The sequence below is a fragment of the Microtus oregoni genome, unplaced genomic scaffold, assembly GCF_018167655.1.
Source record: "Microtus oregoni isolate MIOR12 unplaced genomic scaffold, Mior012 000009F_ref0000495, whole genome shotgun sequence".
NCBI classification, from domain to species: Eukaryota; Metazoa; Chordata; class Mammalia; order Rodentia; family Cricetidae; genus Microtus; species Microtus oregoni.
Window position 1 is genome coordinate 20,895,054 of NW_024543068.1, and position 19,333 is coordinate 20,914,386.

General features: G+C 45.3%; 1 protein-coding gene across 1 annotated transcript in view; it reads right to left on the reverse strand.

The window, feature by feature from the left end:
- The window catches only part of Mthfd1 (methylenetetrahydrofolate dehydrogenase, cyclohydrolase and formyltetrahydrofolate synthetase 1), a 61,476-nt gene extending 48,063 nt beyond the window's left edge, over window positions 1-13,413 (reverse strand). The window contains exon 1 of the mRNA XM_041658588.1: window positions 13,147-13,413. Within this exon, the coding sequence (XP_041514522.1) occupies window positions 13,147-13,187 (41 nt within the window). The 5' untranslated portion in view covers window positions 13,188-13,413. The remainder of the gene's footprint in view (window positions 1-13,146) is intronic.
- Window positions 13,414-19,333: the final 5,920 nt, after the last annotated feature.

The following is a 19,333-nucleotide window of genomic DNA, read 5'->3' on the forward strand; positions in this document are numbered from 1 at the left end:
ACCAAGAGGTAAGGATAGGGAAGGTTGTTTACAATATCTCAGTAGGGACTGAAGAGGTAGCTCAGCAGTTAAGGACAAGACCCAAGTTGGGTTCCAAGCACCCACATCAGGTAGCTCACAAGCGTCTGTAACCCCGGGTCCTGCAGGATTGGGTTTGATCGTGCCACACACTCGCAGTGCCCACACACAATTAAGCAACAAATGTTAACATCTTAGTTGGGGCGGATACAGTGCAGGGGTAGACCACACGCCTAGTATTGCGAGGCCCTGGGGTCCATCCTCTAAAAACAGAATGAATCCATGACGCTCATGGCTCCGCAATCCCAGTGAGTAGAGGAAAACCTGGACACTACTGGAAGGCTCTGCTCTTCTTCGCATTTCCACTCCCCACGTGCTGTCCTGAGAAGCCTTTATCGTGGAGAACTCCGGTTTATAACGCCGCAACACATTTTAGTGTGACCACAGTCACATGAGGCCGAGGGGCAGAGCAAAGAACGCCGCTCCAAACTCACCATGGATTTATCATATCCTAATTCGAGAAACAGTTGTCCTTACGAAAGGATTTAGGTCAAGCATAGTGACACACACCTGTAACCCCAGCACCCAGGAAGCTGAGGCAGAAGGGTTGCAGTTTGAAGCCAGCCTGCTCTACACAGCAAGTTTCAAGTCAGGGCTATATGAGGTGAGACTGTCTCCAAAAAGATAAAATAAAAAAACCTAGACAGGAGTGGTGGCAAATGCCTGTGACCCCAGCAGGAGCAGAGCAGGAGGATCTGAAATTCAAGGCCATCCTTGGTTACAGAGCAAGTTTGTGGCCAGACAAGAATTCAGGAGACATCTCAGAGGAGGGGAGGGTAAGGAAGACAGAGAGGGAGAGATAAGGGAGGGATACCCTCTTAAGAAACCAAGATAATCAGTGTACCAGGATACGTATTTCCGTACATTCAAGCAGCCAGACAACTAAACCACACCAACGAATACACATCCAAATTACCCACGGGACCCACGGCTTTTGGAGAGCTGGTTTGTATTTGCCTTATTCGTGTCCACCTTCACTACATCTGACATAAAAAGCTGGCGCTCAAGCCTGACTCTAGTTGGGACCCTCCCAGCTCTGCTTCTCCTTGCTTCCCCATCGCTGACATTGGCAGGTGTAGACAGCACAGGGACGAGTTTATCCTAGTGACCACCATGGTGTTAAAGGCCAGGCCTGGTGGCTCAGGTCAGTAATCCTAGCTCCTCAGGAGGATCAAAAATTCAAGGTCTATTTGGGCTACAGAATGAGTTCAGTGTCAGTCTGGGCAACTCAGGAGACCGTGTCTTAAAATAAAAATAAAAAAGCTGGATGCAGGGCGAGATTTCTGTAACTCCAATATTCAATGAGACAGAAACAAATTACTTAAGTATCAGGCAATCCAGCACACAGCAAAAAATGTCTCAGAAAAAAAAAAACCAAACAAAAAAACAACAGTTTTACTCAAAATTTCCAAATTTTATTTCTAGTCAGTGATCTTATTTTTTTCAAAGCATTACTCCACACAAGAATATAGTTCAAAAAAAGAATAGATGGACCATAGGGGTTTTCTTTTTTTTTTTAAAGATTTTATTTATTTATTATGTATACAACATTCTGCCTCCATGTATGCCTGCACGCCAGAAGAGGGTGACAGACCTCATTGCAGATGGTTGTGAGCCACCATGTGGTTGCTGGGAATTGAACTCAGGACCTCTGGAAGAGCAGCCAGTGCTCTTATCCTCTGAGCCATCTCTCCAGCCCCTTTTGTTTTGTTTTTTGAACAGTGTTTCTCTGTGTAATAGCCCTGGCTGTCCTGGAACTCACTCTGTTTTGTTTTTTTAACCAGATTTGACCTGGATCATGGACACCACAGCTCTCCTATGAAACAAGAACAGCTGCTGCGTTCCCACTTCCTAGTGGCCCCCGCTTTTGCTGCTCCCTATCAAGGACAATGAGCTGTCACATGGTGCCTGGCAACCGAGGAGCTCTGAGCTCTGGGTCAGGTGCCCAGGCTGGCCTCTTCTTCCAGCTCCCTTCCCTCTAACCTCTGTCAGTCTGGAGCACTTAGGACACAAACAGGAACACAAAGTGCCTCCGTTCAGCGCTCTGTTGTGCAAGCCGGGTTTGGTGTGCATGACTTTAACCCCAGCAGCTGGGAGGTAGAAGCAAGAGGGTCAGCTACACGGTAAGCTCGAGTCTAGCCTGAGCTACATGTGAATGTATCTCAAAAACAAAAAGTGGAGCAGGGCAGAGGGGCATGTGATAGGCAAAATTTTTCTACCTTATCCCAAAGGAAGCAAAACCTATGCTGTACAATTACTCCCAAAGGCACAAAGACAGCAGGAAAAAAAGAAGAAAAGAAACAATAGAAGAAACAGATGGATACTTGAAATTACCCCCTTGTCAAGTGGGAAGGCAGGAGAGGCTCTTTGTGCCACTCACAAAAGAAACACAGGATCACAATAGGCCAGTGATTTTCTAATCATCGGGCAAAAAGATGAGCAACTGCCAACACCCTGAAGTGGGCAACCGACGGAAACTGGGATCTGGGGCCAGCATAGAGACTATTTTATTCTCGTGTGACGGAATCATCCCAGGGTTTGGAACACGGGTCACATGGTCAGTTGTCCACTGTTAAGTTTGTTCTGGCTGCTGAATTGGAAAGGGACCAGGAATGTTACAATCTGAGGTACTAGAAAGAAACCACCGCCACTGCAGAATCCAGCCAAGACTGAATCACATCGCTACTGACAGTTTAATTAAAAAGGAAAAAAAAGTGATCGAATTCTGATCTGCATGAAGCACATAGAAAATGTCACAGCTATACACAGGCCCTGAGCTTTGCGGGCCGTGAAATGGCAGGGGAAAAACAATTAACTGGGAACATTCTACAGCCCACAGCAGACTTCATACTGACACAGTCCATCTATTTACCAGATCTTCTGAAAGGAAGTGGCCACTGGAGACCTAAAGTTGCTAGTCTAGGGAGAAATAAAAAAAAAACAAAAACACTCAGCAGGTGGCAAAGCTAAGGGAACTTAGTGCCATAGGTGGTGAATTGGAAAACACTGGCTTCGCTCAGTAGGACAAGACCATAGATCAGAATGTTCCACAGTGCTATGCTACCATTTAAAATAGCCTAGGTTGAAGTTTCCTTTAGGTGAAAAAATGGTTTTAGCTGGAAACTAGTTACAATGACTCCCTAAACTTTTCCTAACAGGCAGCTCTGTCTCCCGTGAAGGTTCCTGTTTTTCTGTATAGGGGTATTCAAATGTATAGGCAGGAATATGCATGTGTTTGGAGGTTGGAGAACCTTGGATTTTATTTTAAGTCCCTTACTGGCTTGGAACTCACTTAAGCTAGCTAAACAATGAAGCAATGGAATCTAGGCCTTAAAAAAAATTATTTGAGCCAGGCATGGTGGCAGACGCCCTTAATCCCAGCGACTGGAAGTAAGCAAATCTTTATGAGTTTAAGGCCAGCCTGGAATACATGAGGGTCCAGGTTAGCCAGGGTTACACAGAGAGACCTTGGGTTAAAGACAAATAAGTAAATAAAAATTACTGTGGATGTATGCCATGGTATGCAGTCAGAGGACACTTGAGGAGCCAATTTTCTCCTCCCACAGCATAGGTCTTAAGTGCAAGTCATCAGGCTGGGTAGCAGGTACCCTTTACCCACCGGGCCATCTCACTGCCCCCCTTTTTCTTTCTTTCTTTCTTTCTTTCTTTCTTTCTTTCTTTCTTTTTAAAAGCCATTTCTATTGCTTTGAAGAAGGAAAAGTAGTCTGCTTTTGTTCCCTGGATTGGCTACTAAGGACCCTAAAATACAGAGGAGAAGGAGGAAAACTAAGTCCGCTTCAGCTGGAGCAGGGGAAATAACCTCTCCTGCCCTCATGAAGCTGCTCTCAAAGCCATAGGAAATTAAACTGTAGTAAGTCCTTCAATTTTTATAGCCCATATTTCCAGAAACTTGAAGTGCTGTCACAGAACAACTTCCCAGTCATTACAATCTTGTGTGTGTGTGTGTGTGTGGTTTTTCAAGACTCTAGTTTTGGAGCTTGTCCTAGCTCTTATAGATAGGCTGGCCTTGAACTCACAGAGTGAGTGGTGCTGGGACTAAAGGCGTGTGCCCTCCCCCCCTCCCCCATAGCTCTCCATTGCCCTTGGGCTAGATCTTCCATGTAAGGACTCCAGAGCAAAGCCAGGCCAGAAGAAGCTACTGGAAATACTCTGGTCCCCGGACAGAAGGACTCATGCCCGATTCATGGCATTCTTCAGCAACCACTGCAATCTAAGGGAAGATGTTCATCAGTCTGTAGGTAGGAGCAATCAGTACCAAAGCATGAGCAGAAACCCGAAAGCCAGGGTGCACCACTCACGTCTCTCTGGTTCTGACCAACAGACAGCAGGAAAATATCACAGCCAAGTGGAGATGATGTAAGAAGTGAAAACACGGAGATGGAGCCATTTTAAGACGATACTGGCATCTAGTGGGTAGAAACCAGAGGTGCAGCAAATAGATTTGGTTGTGAGAGGCTTCAAAAATGTATTATTTAAAAAGCAGACCATGTGGATGTGGTGGTCCATGCCTTCAATCCCAGACTCAGGAGGCCGAGACAAGGGACATTTTTTTGATCAAGGCCAGTCTGGTCTACATAAAGTTCCAGGATAGCCAGAGCTATATAACAGAATACTTGTCACAAAACAAAACAAAACAAAACAAAACACAGTAGTCTATACAGATAAAGAGATGGGTCAGTGGTTAAGTAAATGCTGACTAGCCTGATGACCTGAGTTTAGTCCCTGGGAACCATGTGGCAGAAGAGAAATGATTCCCAAATTGTCCTGACCTCCAAACACAAGCTGTGGCAGGACAACACCAAGCCCCTCCCCTCCACCCCCAACCAAATAAAAAATAAATGTAATAGCAGACCACCACTGCTGTAAATATTATCTTAAGATCTGTTACTTTTGTTTATGCTCTGGAATATCTGTTTAATGATGCAAAGGTTAAGTAAAATTCACCTGCGATCAGCAACTAGCTGACAGGAAGTGGTAGGGAGGAGCCAGGTGGAGAAGGGTTTATAAGGAGGGGCAAGAAAAAGCAGGAGGGCTTCTAGCTGCTTGCTATTCAACCTCTCTGGGAAGCAGGATCTACTTCAGCCTTTGAATCTTGAGTTCTTTAGCAGGACAGAGATTTAGATAAATTCCCTTGGTAGCTTTGAAAGAGTTGGTGCCCGAGGGAACAGAATTTCCTCAGGCTGCGGCTGCCAAACCACTGCCTGTGGCTACAGAGCTGCAGCTGACTAGGATGGCCTTAGCTTAAAAGACAGCAAGCATTAAAGACACATTACCCACAACATTAAAGTAAATGTAATAAAAATTTTAACTTCTAAAAGATTTATATATTTATTTATATGCACAGGTATGTGCATCATGTGTGTGCCCGGTACCTGCAGAGGTCATGGGGTCATAGCCCTGGAACTGGAGCTACAGGTGGTTGTAAGCAACCATGAGCTAGGAACCTAACCTGGGTCCTTTGGAAGAGCAGCCAGGGTTCTTAACCCACTGCCCCAATAAAAACATCTTAGTAAAATAAAAAGTTTAAATGGCAAATTAAAAACCAGTAGTGGTGGCTCATGCCTATAATCTTAACACTCAGCTGAGGCAGGAGGACTGCTATAAATTCTAGGTTAGCCTGGGCTACCGAATGAGCCCTAATCCCAGGTTAATGAGATAGCTTAATGAAGAGCTTGCTGCCACGGCTGACGACGTGAGTTCACTCACTAGAACCCGCATGGTGGAAGCAGAGTGAACCCTAACCTCAAAATAAATAAACAAACAAGCAAATAAATATGCAGATGGGTTATAAATTCATTCGAGAAGGGTAACAGATGAACACCATCAGAATCCTGCTGTATGCAGGAAGGGTAAGGTTCTTGAACAACGAAGTCCCGACTCCGACTGCTACCCTACTCCAGGAAGGAGCAGATCAGTACCTGCTCAGCTCCAACAAGCCCCTGACATTAGACAGGCATACCACAGGGCTGGGAATGTAGCTCAGGGGCCAGGCTGTTGGCTGGCACACAGAACCCGCCCCCCCCGCCCCCCCCCCCCCCCGCGCCAGTTTCAATGCCCAGTACTGCAAGAATGCAGAACACAGCAGGCTAAACTCTCCATTGTCTTTCAAAGAGTCAGACACCCAGATTTTCAATATAATCTCAGACACGAGTGTGTTGTAATTTTTAAAAATAATTCTGCAAGCCAAACAAAACACTTGGCTTCTAAGCTACTGTTTTGTTGCAAGACAGTGAGGAGACAAAATGGGACGGCTCTGCGACAAAGAGCTTAGGCAGCTGTGACCGACTATGTGCCCATAAGTCACGCCGGTGGGTCTTCCAGCATGGGCCTCACACCAGCTTTAGTTAGTCTCTCTCCATCCACCACTACCAAACCGTAGATCTGGCTGTCAGAGCTTGTTGTGGTGACAAGGAATAGCTGCCACAAGTCCCCTGTAAACTGGGACATCATTGCCAGGGGGGACATGGAAGTTGAAAACATATCTGCTTGAAGAGGAAGAGAGGGTAGGACGCCAGTATACTGTGAGGACCTGACTTTGCAAGCTCCATTTTAAAGAAGGGGCTTCTCCAGGACAGGCTCCAAAACCACAGAGAAACCCTGTCTCGAAAAAAAAAAAAAAACAAAAAAAACAAAAACAAAAAAAAAAAAAAAAAAAAAGAAGGGGCTTCATCTTAAGCCATATAATGAGCTGGGGGGCGGGTGATCTCAGCTCCAGAAACGTGCCGCCATAGCAGTAATTTGAACAGATGCCCTAAAAATGACCAATTAAGATAGGGAGCAGGGCCATAAAATGTAAGGCGGTCCAGATGTTCTTGGGACGCATCCTGTCCTTGAAGGTACCTTGTCAGTGTTAGGTTTTCATGCCCCCAAACTGACCAATGGTTTCAGAAACTACCTTATCCTATGCCTTCCTTACCCAATCCCAAGGATAGGACACGAGCTCCCCTGATTACGGTGTTTCCCCTTTAAAAGTTCTGCCCTCCCAGGGCTCCCTGCCACACTTTCTGCACCCACCATGCTGGGGTCCTGGAAAGGTGTTGGTCCAAACTTAAGTTTGAATATTATTAAAAATCCTCATGTAATTTGCATCGGAAATCCAACTCCGTGAATTCATTTGGGGACCAGAAACTTGGGCATAACAACACCAAGAAAAGCCCCAAGTTTCTGCTCTAGAGAAGATGAAAGGAAAACCTCAGGTAAAAGGGCAGAGAGCTCAGCACCTGTTTGGTCTCTAGCCCCCACATCTGATGGCTGCAGAGGAGGGTCTGTCACCCTTTCCTGGCTCCCACTGGCACCTGCACACACGTGCACGCACATATACAGACAGACAAACACACACAATTAAAAACAAAGTGAATCTTAAAAAACAACACACCCCCCGCCCCCGCTTTTATTTTCGTTTTTCGAGACAGGGTTTCTCTTTGTAGCCCTGGTTATCAGGGAACTTGCTCTGTAGACCAGGCTGGCCTGGATTTCACAGAGATCCATCCACCTGCCTCTGTCTCCCAAATGCTGTGATTAAAGATGTGAGCCACCACAGTCAGTCTAAGAAGTCTTATAGAAAGAGGAATTAATTAAAGGAAGCGCCCCTAACCGAGAATGCAGGATTAATTACAAGCAAACAAGAGGGAAAGTCAAACAGATCAAGAAAACAAGCCAAACAGATCAAGAAAACAGAACAGACCCCAGAGAGAATGATGCTCTCAGCTAAGAACCATAGCAAGGTGGTCCTGACAACGGCAGACCCTCCCCTGTGCCACGCGCCCTCTTAGAGTGTTCACACTTATGCAGGGGGAAAGTTTCACCTCCCCTGTAAGCTTTCATCACCTAAAGAGGACCACACAGTTTTCCACGGGCTACCCCTGCTGACCCAAGCAGTTATTTACTAACTAGGGAGGTCAAAGGTCCAAGGCACGGGGTATTTTTGGCTTTGAGCCTTCTTCTCCACGACATTGATAGGCTCACAGTTCAAGTCCAAGCCACTTTGACAAGAAACATGACCTTCGTTTTCATGAACACTGCACCCATACCACAGAAATCACCTGTGAGAGCAGAGCTCCTCCCTCCCTGCCCTGATTCTCCCTGTCACCTGACATTTAATTTATCAAGTCCATATAAGAGCGGAGAGATTTGGGCTGTTTATTTTATTTTACTCACTATTGGAGTTCTGGCATAGCAAAAGCACACACACACACAACGCTGAGTAAACACCCAGGGGGACACATCACTGTCTTTATCCCCAGGTCTTACCCTTTCCCCCACAGGTTCCAGGATGGTGTGGGCTATAAAGACCTTCCCCCAAGAAACAAAAACAAAAAGGCTGAGTCTAGTGGCAGAGGGCTGGAATCCTAGCTCAGAGGCTGCAGCAGGAGGATACCGAGTTTAAGGTTTGCCAGAGCTATTGAATAAGTTCAAAGCTAGCCTGGGCAATTTATTGGGAACCATCTCAAAATAAAAAGTAGAGAAGAGAATTAAGGAAATCATAGTTCAGGAGTAAGTATTAGGCTCTAGATTTAGTCTCAAAGGCTAGGGGTGAGATAAGGGTAGGAGGTGTCATTGGCCCAGCAAAAGGAAAATCCATGTAGACTGTGAATAGAGCTAAGGTATACTGAACACTGACTATGTGTAAAGAAGATTTAGTGTTTCTCTGTTAAGAACTCATTTAGGTAGCTGTGGTGGTGGTGGTGCACGCCTTTAATCCCAGCACTCAGGAGGCAGAGGAAGGAGGGATTTCTGAGTCCAAGGCCAGCCTGGTGATGTGGAATGACCCTGCCTCACAAAACTAAAGCCCTCATTTCATTTCACTAGAAACCCAATAATAGATATTACTTTTAATTTACGCCTGAGGAAATTACAACACAGATGTTAAGAAATTTGCTTAAGACCACACAACTAGTAAGAAATGCAAAAGTTTCTAGGTGTTTTAGATTCAGACATAAACAAAACTGCGTACGTCACACATTACCTAAGTTATTTCATTATTTTTTTCATGTGGGTGTTCGGGCAGGTGTATATATGCACCAGGTATGTTCTTGATGCATGGAGGGCCATCAGATCCCCTGGAACTGGAGTTACAGATAGTTATGAGCTTCCACGAGGGCGCATGAAATTGAACCCACATCTTCTGAAAGAGCAGTCATTGCTCTTAACCACTGAGCCATCTCTCCAACCATTTTTTAAATGGAGCTTATAACTATTTAATTTCCTCTCCACAATCAAAACATACCCATACCACCCAGTCCCATTTATTTGTCAAGATGAAAACCTAAATTATCTCTTACAATCTTCATTTTGTTTTGTTTTGTTTTTTCCCCTGAGACATGGTTTCTCTGTGTAACAGCTCAGACTGTCCTGAAACTCGCTCTGTAGAACAGGCTGGTCTCGAACTCAGAGACCCACCTGCCTGTCTCCACCACTGCCCAGCTCTTGACAAGCTTTCTAATAGGAACACTTCGAGAAAAGGGCACAGTAAAAGGTGTGCACGTATATGAATATACACACTCCGAAGTAGAAACAATGAACTTCAGCAAGCTACATGCTGAAAAGCTAGTTAAACTAGCTAAGAGGCACACACATCAGCACTCCTCAGTACCATTTCTGAGGGAAAAGCAAATTAAAACCACTGGGATAGTTTTTCACATCCATTAGGATGTATACTAAAAGGGCAAGGCCAAAGGGATGGTTCAGCAATTAAAAGATCTCACAGCATGAGCCTGACAACCAGTCTGATTCCTTCATCCATCCATCCATCAGCGGAAGGAGAGAATCTCCCATGGATTCCTTCATCCATCCAACAGCGGAAGGGGAGAATCTCCTATGGACACACAGCGAAGCACAGAGAAAAGGGAATCCTGGTGCACCATTGGTGGAAACACGAGTTCATATGATCACTAAAGAAAATAGCATGGAGTTGCTACGGTGGCAAAAAACCATCAAAATGAAGCAATGGGCTGTGGGTATCTGGCACCAAGGCCTCTCCAGCACCAGTGGCTGGTGGGCCTGGATCCACACCGCCACTCTTGCTGTCGCGGGCAAGTCAGCATCAGAAGGCTGAAGGAACTGTAAGGCCAGTACACGCTACCTAAATGAGCTAATTTATGTTTTAAAAAATACTTGCAGGATGGTGCTGGAGGGATGGTTCAGTGGTTAGGAGCACTGTTTGTTCTTCCAGAGGACCCAGGTTCAGTTCCCAGCACCCCATGACAGCTCACATCTGTCTGTAACTCCAATTCCAGGAATTTGACAACTTCATACAGACATACCAACACACATAAAATAAATAAATTATAAAGATTACATGGTACTTGCTGGGCGGTGGTGGCACAAGCCTTTAATCCCAGCACTTGGGAGGCAGAGACAGGTGAATCTCTCTGAGTTTGAGTTCCTGGTCTACAACGGGAGTTCCTGGTCTACAGAAGGAGTTCCAGGACTGGCTCCATAGCTACTGGGAAACCCTGTCTTGAAAAACTAAAAGAACACTAAAAAAGTTACATAGTACTCTATAAATTTAAAAACGTTTTAAAAAATATCAAATATTTTAAATTTTTTATTGTATTTTATGTACATTGGTGTTTTGCCTGCATATATGTCTGTACGAGGGTGTTGGAATACCTGGAACTGGAGTTACATTGTGAGCTGCCATGTGGGTGCTGGGAATTGAACATGAGTCCTCTGAAAGAGCAGCCAGTGCTCTTAACCATTGAGCCATCTCTCCCCCCAAAAAAAATTTTAAAAACTAAAAACAAAATAGAGTATCAGAGCTAACAAACCCTTTCCTAAATGTGTGAGCAAAGAAAATTAAATTACAACCTTATAAAGAAGTCTGCATACTCATGATAAACGTAGCATTGTTCACAACAGTCAAAACATGGAAACAACCTAAGTTGCTTCTGACCTTCCTGAAGGCTGCTTTAGGACATTAGGTGCTCTTCTGAACCCAGAGCATTGCACGTGCTGGGCAAGTACTCCACAGCCTTAATAGAGAAATGTATAAATCAACTGCAGATCAACTGTGGGATATCAACCATACTTAAAAGAGGAGATCACAACATGGGTGGAACCGGAGGGCACTATGCTTCGGGAAACACCCCTGACATTGCAAGAAATCTGCTGTATAATCTCACTTACAGTGGGTCTAAATCCACGCTAGAGAATAAAACAGGGCTGGGGTAAAAGCAGATGCAGTCCAAAGAATACAAAGTAGGAAACAGTGTAAACCTAAGAGGTCTGGAGTGTTGGGGGAAAGCCTGAGGACTGTGGGTACCCAAAGAATACTGTATCCTGGATTGTGTTGAGTAAGTTCACTTTAGCGAATCTTGTAAAAGAGGTAACCCTGTGAGATGAGCACCCATGCGCTTACTTCACTATAACAAATAAACGTTTACTGCCCATATGCATCCCATATTGAGCCAACCTCAAATATACATATTAAGTTTTAAAAAATTATTATGTATGTGCATGTGTGTATATAAGTGTAAGACACGCCTGTGCATCGGTTCCCTTGGAGTTGGAGTTACAGGCAGTTGTGAGCGGTCTGTCCAGAGGGCTAATAACTAAACCGAGTCCTCTGGAACAAGAAGTGCCCCTAAGCCCCAGGCCCCCTCTGCAGTCCCCACACGAAGACTTATTTTACGAAAGAAAAAAGCCTGACAGTACGAACCTGTAATTCAAGTACTTGGAAGATATAAGCACTAAATTAGTAGTTCAAGGCCAGGCTCAGCTACATTTGAGTTTGAGGCAAGCCTGGGCTACATGAGACCCCGTCTTTAAAAAAAATAAAAACAAAAAAGAAGAAAAAGTACTCAGATGTATGCATTAGGATTTCTAGTCCAAAAATGTGGGGTTCTTCCTTGCCTTTGAGCAAGATTCACCAGGTATTTATTTATATTTCTCCTCTTTGTTCACCTTCCCAACCTCCAGGAAAGGATCACGATGCCTGGGGTAGGTTTCACCACCATTCTCTATAAGACTCCACTGATAAAGCCAAGGGCTTATTGAACAATTAAGGTTAGCCACAGCAGTTACTAAATAACCAGTGATACCTAATGTCCTAAAGGCAACCTTCAATAAGGTCACAAAATGTCCCTTTCTCTCTCCCCTCCACTCTCCTAATTCCCCAACATTCACTCCCCCAAACAAAAAGCAAGGAATGCCCAGTGGTTAAGCATACTAAAGGGTTCAATTTCCAACCCTCTCCCGGCAAAAGGGGGTTACTTTGTGGGAGTACATTTGGCAAACATTGCCACTAGTTAAGCATTCAAATCTGCAGCGCCAGAACAGGTGAAGTCAAATGGACTGTGGAGGAGAGTCAGCACACTGGAACCAAACTAAAAAAAGTAAGTTTAGTGCCAGGACAGATGGGGGCTGTTAAAGCGTGAAGCATGAAGGGACTGGGGTTGTCGCTCAGTGTGCTTCCACGTGCGACACCTTGAAAAAGGAGCTCTAACGAGAGGAAGAGAAAGTAAAATGCAGTCCTCGGTGTACTGAGGAATGTGTTGGATTAGAAGAGACCCTCTAGGCCGGGTGTGGTGCCGCACGCCTTTAGTCCCAGCACCGGGAGGCAGAGGCGGGACGGTCTCTGTGAGTTCAAGGCCAGCCTGGTCTACAGGGTGAGCTCCCGGATAGCCAGGACTCTGTGGTGGAGAGACCGTGTCAGAAAACAAAACAAACAAAAATACTCAGAAAGTCACCAAACAACTGTGTCAAGTCATGCCACAATCGAATTACTATAAGCAAGCGGCTACGCGGGGTTTCTGAGTTCTGCCTCTCCAAGCAGCCCTGGTCTGGGAAGGTGCCGCCAGCGGCCACACATTTGAGAGCAAAGTCAGGCCAGGACTTGCCGCGAAAACACAAGAGTGCAGCCGATTGCAATCACACATTGGGCAGGGGATGTCTTTCCAGCTTCTAGGGGCCGTGTCGATGTCCTCCCTTCCCACCCAGCCCATTTGATTATGCCACAAGCACCTCTCCAGCAGAACCCGCATGTACGGAGATCCCGCAGGTCCTGCCCTGAGCCCACCACCCCTATCAGCAATGGCAGGTGCTTACGCGGAGACCACCTTCCCGTTCAGGATTCCCGCCGGTGCCATGGCCTTTACTAGTCTGCCTCCCACGATGAACAGATTCCAGTTCCTCCGCGGGCGCGCGCCGGACGGCACGACCCACGTGGTCAGAGGAGCCTCCCGGGGAAATACAGTCACTGCGCCTGCGTCCCGCTCCCAGCCGCGAAGGTGAGCGGGCGACCCGGAATGACGTCGTTGGTCCGCTGACAGCCAGGACCCGGAGAGTCTGCGGGAGCCGGAGGGCCCAGCAAGACTGTCGCTAAAGACTGGCTGGTGGTTGTGACTGGCTGTGGAAAGAGCCTGTGCAGAACCCGCCTCCGACTGGCCGGGCGCTTCCCGCCCCGCTTTCAGCCAATCAGAAATCATATCTAGGGAGGCGTGACGGGGGGGCGGGGTCCGGCCGGAGCCGCGGCAGAATGGACCTGTCTGAGCAAGTTCCCCGGTTCCGGAGACTTTTCTTGGTTGCTGTGCCAGAGTTCTGCGCTGCTGTGTCTCTCTGCGTGATTTTTTTGGATCGTCGTTGCTTCTCCGGGCCTTGGGCTAATTGCGGGTGCTGGACCTGGAGACGGAGTCGCGGCTTTCCACTTTGTCACAGTCTAGAGTGTGGTGGATCACCTGGGGTAACTTTGCTTTTCTGTAACCTAGCAGGAATGAGGCAATTGTGCCCCTCAGGTTAGCCCTTTGCCGAGAAACAAAAGCACCCCAGGGAATTGAACTTTCCCCTGGAATCTCGTGCTGGGAGAAGCTGCTTGGTGTTAGCCAGAGTAGAAACTTGTTTAGGTTAAGAGATTTCACACAGGTAGGAAGCCTAGACAGTGAAGGGTGGGAACACCCTTGACCTTGAGTGTTCAACTTTGTGACAGTCTGACCCTCTACTTAAATCGTACCCTCATATTAAGATCCAGAAGATAAGACTTCTCTTTCTCCCTCTTCCCAATGTGACCACATTGAATAAATCTCCGTTTTCTGTAGTTTACTATTACTTGTTTAGTTGACTTATTAAGGATGGTGGCCAACCTGGTTTATTGGATTGTCGGGGCCTGGGATCTGACTCTCGATTCCAGCAACAGTATGGATGATCAATTCACAGCCCTGGTATAGACAAGATCAAGACAAAGTCGCTACCCCTGAACTATAATTCGGCCTTCCATAATTTAAAAGTCTCGGTCGAACATGCTGCCCCCTCAGGACTGAACCCCGAGGCAGGTTCGGTGTGGCAGCTGCGAGGGGCGTCAGAACTTGAGCGTGGGGCTCCTGCAGTGTGGCGGCCACAGAAGTCAGGATGAATGATCCCCCCCTTTCAGCAGAGACCCCACTATCCATCAGCTAGATGCGGGCTGCTTATTGGCAGATACCCCTCCCCATTGGCCCTGGTGAAGAAATGAGGGTGAGCATTTCCTTCCGAGCCTGGTGGTGGGAAGGCCTGTTTCAACTCATGGTTGCCCTGTCCTTTCTGCGTGGGGATTAAAAACCCGGGGCCTTGCAGGTTAGGCAAGCACTTCTACCAGCCGCTCAGTTCCCAGCACCAGAGCAGAGCTTTTACTGAAGTTGATTTTTTTTTCTGCCTTAGTGTGTGTGTATTTGTTTGTGACTTTCTCCTGAAATCTGAAGCTGTTTTACATTACATCCATATGTAGAATTAATTTTTTTGTTTCATTAGCATTTTAACTGAAGTATAAAATTTGCCCGTTTTTAAAGAATACACGTTTACGATTTTCAGTACATTTAGAGAGCTGTGCAGCTGACTTCATTGTTGGTTGGTTGATTTATTATTTTTGGTAATGTCCAACCCAGGGCCTCTACCACAGCTAAACATGAGTTCACCACTAAGCTACAGTCCAAGCCTCTACTATTTTAAAAAAATATTTATTTATTATGCATACAGTGTTCTGCTTTCATGACAGAAGGGGGCACCTGATCTCATTATAGATGGCTGTGAGCCACCAGGTGGTTGCTGGGTATTAAACTCAAGACCTCTGGAAGAGCAGCCAATGCTCTTAACTTCTGAGCCATCTCTCCAGCCCTGGTATTTTTTGAGTCTGTACAAGTGCAACATAAACCAGATATGGTGGCACACACCTTTTAATCCCAGCACTTGGGAGGTGAGGCAAAAGGATCAGAGTCCAAGGTTATCCTCAACTACATAGCAAGTACCTTGCCAAGCCTACCCAGCGTGAAACTCTGTCTAAATAAAGGAGGGGTAGGGAGGAAGAGAGAGAGAGAGAGAGAGAGAGAGAGAGAGATGGCTCAGTGGTTAAAGTATTTGCAGCTTTTATAGAGGACCCAGGCTTGGTTCCCAGCACCTACACAGCAGCTTATAACTACCTATAACTCCAACTCTCTCTTCTGACATCTATGGCTCCTGCACACATGAGCATACATACACAAACACATACAATAAATATTATTAAATGGAAGAAAATGTTCCTGTAAGTAGCTGTTACTGTTTCTCTTGTACATTGCATTTCAAAGAAGGCTTTTACTAATGTCTTGTTTGGGAGGAAGAGACCCAAACCCCACTTAACAGATAGGAAAATGGTCTTAGACCCACAAGCCCACCTCCCAAACTATGCCTGGGTCAGGCCCCAAACCTTGTTTTCTCATCCCTAAGTCTACAGACTAGATTTCAGCCACAGCATCTATGTGTGCCCTGGAGAGTTCACTCATCAAACACATGGCTGTTAAACAGCCATTTTGTGCCAAATGGTACGGGATACAAACACCTATTAAATATGTCTTTTTAGAGATAAAAAAAGTGTCATGCTAATTTTTATTTATTTTTCAGTTCTAGGAATGGAAACCGAAATCTTGTACTTGCTGGGCAAATGCTGTGCTGACTGCTGAGAGACACCCAGTCCAGAGACATGCTATTAAAAAAAAAAAGTCAGCTGAGCCAAAGGATTAGTTACTTTTCTGTGACTGTGGTAAAACACCATGACCAAAGCAATTTACAAAAAAGCAGGTTTTCTTTGAGGCTTAGTTCGAGAGGGATAAGGTTCATCAGCGTCACGGCGGGGGAAGCGTGGCCACAGGCTAGCTTGACAGCTCAGATCCCAAACAGGAATGACAAGAGACATTAAAACCTCAAAGCCTTCCTCCAGTGACACACCTCCTTCAGCAAGGCCACGCCTCCTAGTCCTCCATGACCTAGGGAGCTTTCACACTTCTGAGTCCACAGAGGGCATGCTCTTTCCAACCGCCACAACCAAGCATGGGGTCGCATGCCTTTAATCCCAACAGTCAGGCGGCAGAGACAGGAGGATCTCTGTCAGATCGAGGCCAGCCTTGTCTACAGAGTGAGTTCCAGGACAGCCAGGATGGCTCAGAGAAAACATGTCTTAAAGAAAAACACAAAACAAATTCTCAGCTAAAGGGATAGGTGGTGATGACAGAGGAAATGGGGAAATTATTAGGTTTTTGGTTTTTTTTTAACTTTTCATCTGGCACTGCTGAAGGTTGAAATTCACACAACACACATGGTAGGCAAACACTCAACCACTGTGCCACATCCTCAGCGTGAATGCTGTGCTTGCAAGTGTGGTAAGAGAAGCTTCTCTGGGCATCTGATGTGAGAGAAACCTGACTCAAGAAAGGGGCTTGGAATATAAGAGAGAAAGCAAGGATTTGGCCCAAGCAACTATCACCAGCTCTGCTTAATTTTTATTGTCCATAAATAATGACAGTGGGCAGTCATTTTCAGTTCTAAATTTACATTTGAATGGTCTTTTAACTTTGAAAATACTTCTGCCCAGGCTCCACCCTTAACTAAGAACTTGAAATGAGATCAGGCTATCAGTACTCTTTGATATTTGGGATGTATTCTTTGCGATTTTGGCATCAAGACTATACACATATTAGGAACAAACTTCCATTGCTGTGAAATTATTTTCTTAGAATAAAAATTCCAGTTTTTGAGATAAATCATAGTTTTCTTAGGAATAAAAAATAGAATTATCATTTTCTACCCTCTTAAGGATCATGTTTTATATATCATACATAATATATATAACATATATCATATATATGCGCACACACATGCATATACATACATAACACACACACGTATATATCTATCAGAGTGTAACCACTTGATCCATCCCAAGAACACCACAGAAGCCTCCAAACAGGATGCTCATGATGGGGTGCGTGTTCACTTTGGTGGGATCACTTTCTTAAGCCTTGTTCTTTGTTTACTTACTTGATTTGTCTTATTCACTAATTCTCAGTGAAAAAAAACTTTTGCTTTTACTTCCTTAGTTAGGACAATAACCATAGTGTAACTGCCACTCTGGGAGAGCCCCTGCCTTCCTTGCTCATCTGTGATGCGGTCACCTAGCAACGGTTTCCGTGACGTGCAAACATTCTACTGGGAAACTGTGCAGGACGCCCACTCATTGGGGTGTCCCCTGGAAATTGATCTTGGATTTGAGATTTTCTCTTGATCGCAGTGTGGTAAAAAAGTAAAAATACGCTTTATTCTTTATAATAAGTGAATCGTAGCAAGCGATATATTATGTGTAAGAAAGTAAGACACACAGAGAGTGTGAGGGAGATTCAAAGTGTTGTAGAGAGTAAGCTGTAACCTTAGACAAACTTAGAACTCAGCTTCCATTTTAAAAGGATTAATTACATATGCATTTATGTGTACTTACCATGTGTACCTGGGTGCTCAGAGGACATCTGTGTGTGTGTGTGTCTGTGTGTGTGTACATGCACACAAAAACGTATATATATATATATATATATATATATATATATATATATATAGTTTCTACAACATGAATGTGGAAGTCAGAAAACAGCTTCCAAGGGTTGGACTCTCTTACTAGGTGAGTTCTGGGAATCAAATTTGAGTCTTCTAGACTTAGTGGCAAGCACCTTTAAATGGTTGAACCACCTTACTGGCCTTTTCCTTCTCTTGAACCTCCATAAAAGAAAGCCTTAAATAGTAACCAGGCCCCTGCATATCCTTACCTGTGTGGCCCACGACTCCAGTGTATTCTCATCTGTGCCGTCTCTCTGCTTCAGACAGAGTTTCTGTGTTTCTTAGCAAATTGGTTGTGCTTGTTCCAGTGCTTTGAATAAGATACCAGGAATTCGGGAGCCCTGGACTGGAGAGATGGCTCAGTGATGAAAGACACTTCTCTTGGAGGTCACCCAGGTTTGATTCTCAGCACGCACATGGCTGTTCACCGTTGCCTATAACTTAGTTCCAGGAGATACAGTGCCCTCTTCTGACCCTTGAGGGCTCATACACATATACAGTGCATATATAGACACTCAGGCACACACACACACAAAATATGTATACATATATTACTTAGATTTAATATATATATATTAAACAGAGAACCTGGAAATACCCAGCCCTGACCCTGACCTCCAGTAACACTAGAGCACTCAAGGACCTTGGGTGATTCTTTTTTTTTTTTTTTTTGATTCTTCGAGACAGGGTTTCTCCGTAGCTTTTGGTTCCTGTCCTGGAACTAGCTCTTGTAGACCAGGCTGGCCTCAAACTCACAGAGATCCGCCTGCCTCTGCCTCCCGGCCCTTGGGTGATTCTTAACGCTGAAAAGAAAGTAATGTGAGCTGGGCGGTGGTGGCACACGCCTTTAATCCCAGCACTCGGAGGCAGAGGCAGGCAGATCTCTATGAGTTCGAGGCCAGCCTGGTCTATAAGAGCTAGTTCCAAGATAGACTCCAAAGCTACAGAGAAAACCTGTCTTGAAACAAACAAACAAACAAGAAAGTAATGTGAGGTTATGTTTATGTTTTCCTCTGGGACATAACTAGCATAAACAGCTGTACACATGTTATCAATTCATATTTGAGTTTTTATGGTTTGGCTGTTTCTTGAGTGCTATAGTTGGCATTTCTGATAGACTGAAAAATTGAAAATGAGGGAAATTCACAGGTCATAAAGCTATGACATAGCATTAGGAATGACATAAGTGTGTGTGTGTGTGTGTGTGTGTGTGTCTGTGTATTCGAATGACACTTCAACCATTCTACACTCTCTTTAGAAACTAGGTCCACATTGTCTTCAAGAATCAAGTTCAGCAGGCAGCTCCTCCTGAGGCCTGACTACGCACTGAGACACTTCTAGAACCTTCTGGCCGTCTTTGCTGTTGGCTTAGGCCAGGCCTCATCACCTCTTCCTGAGTGCTATACAG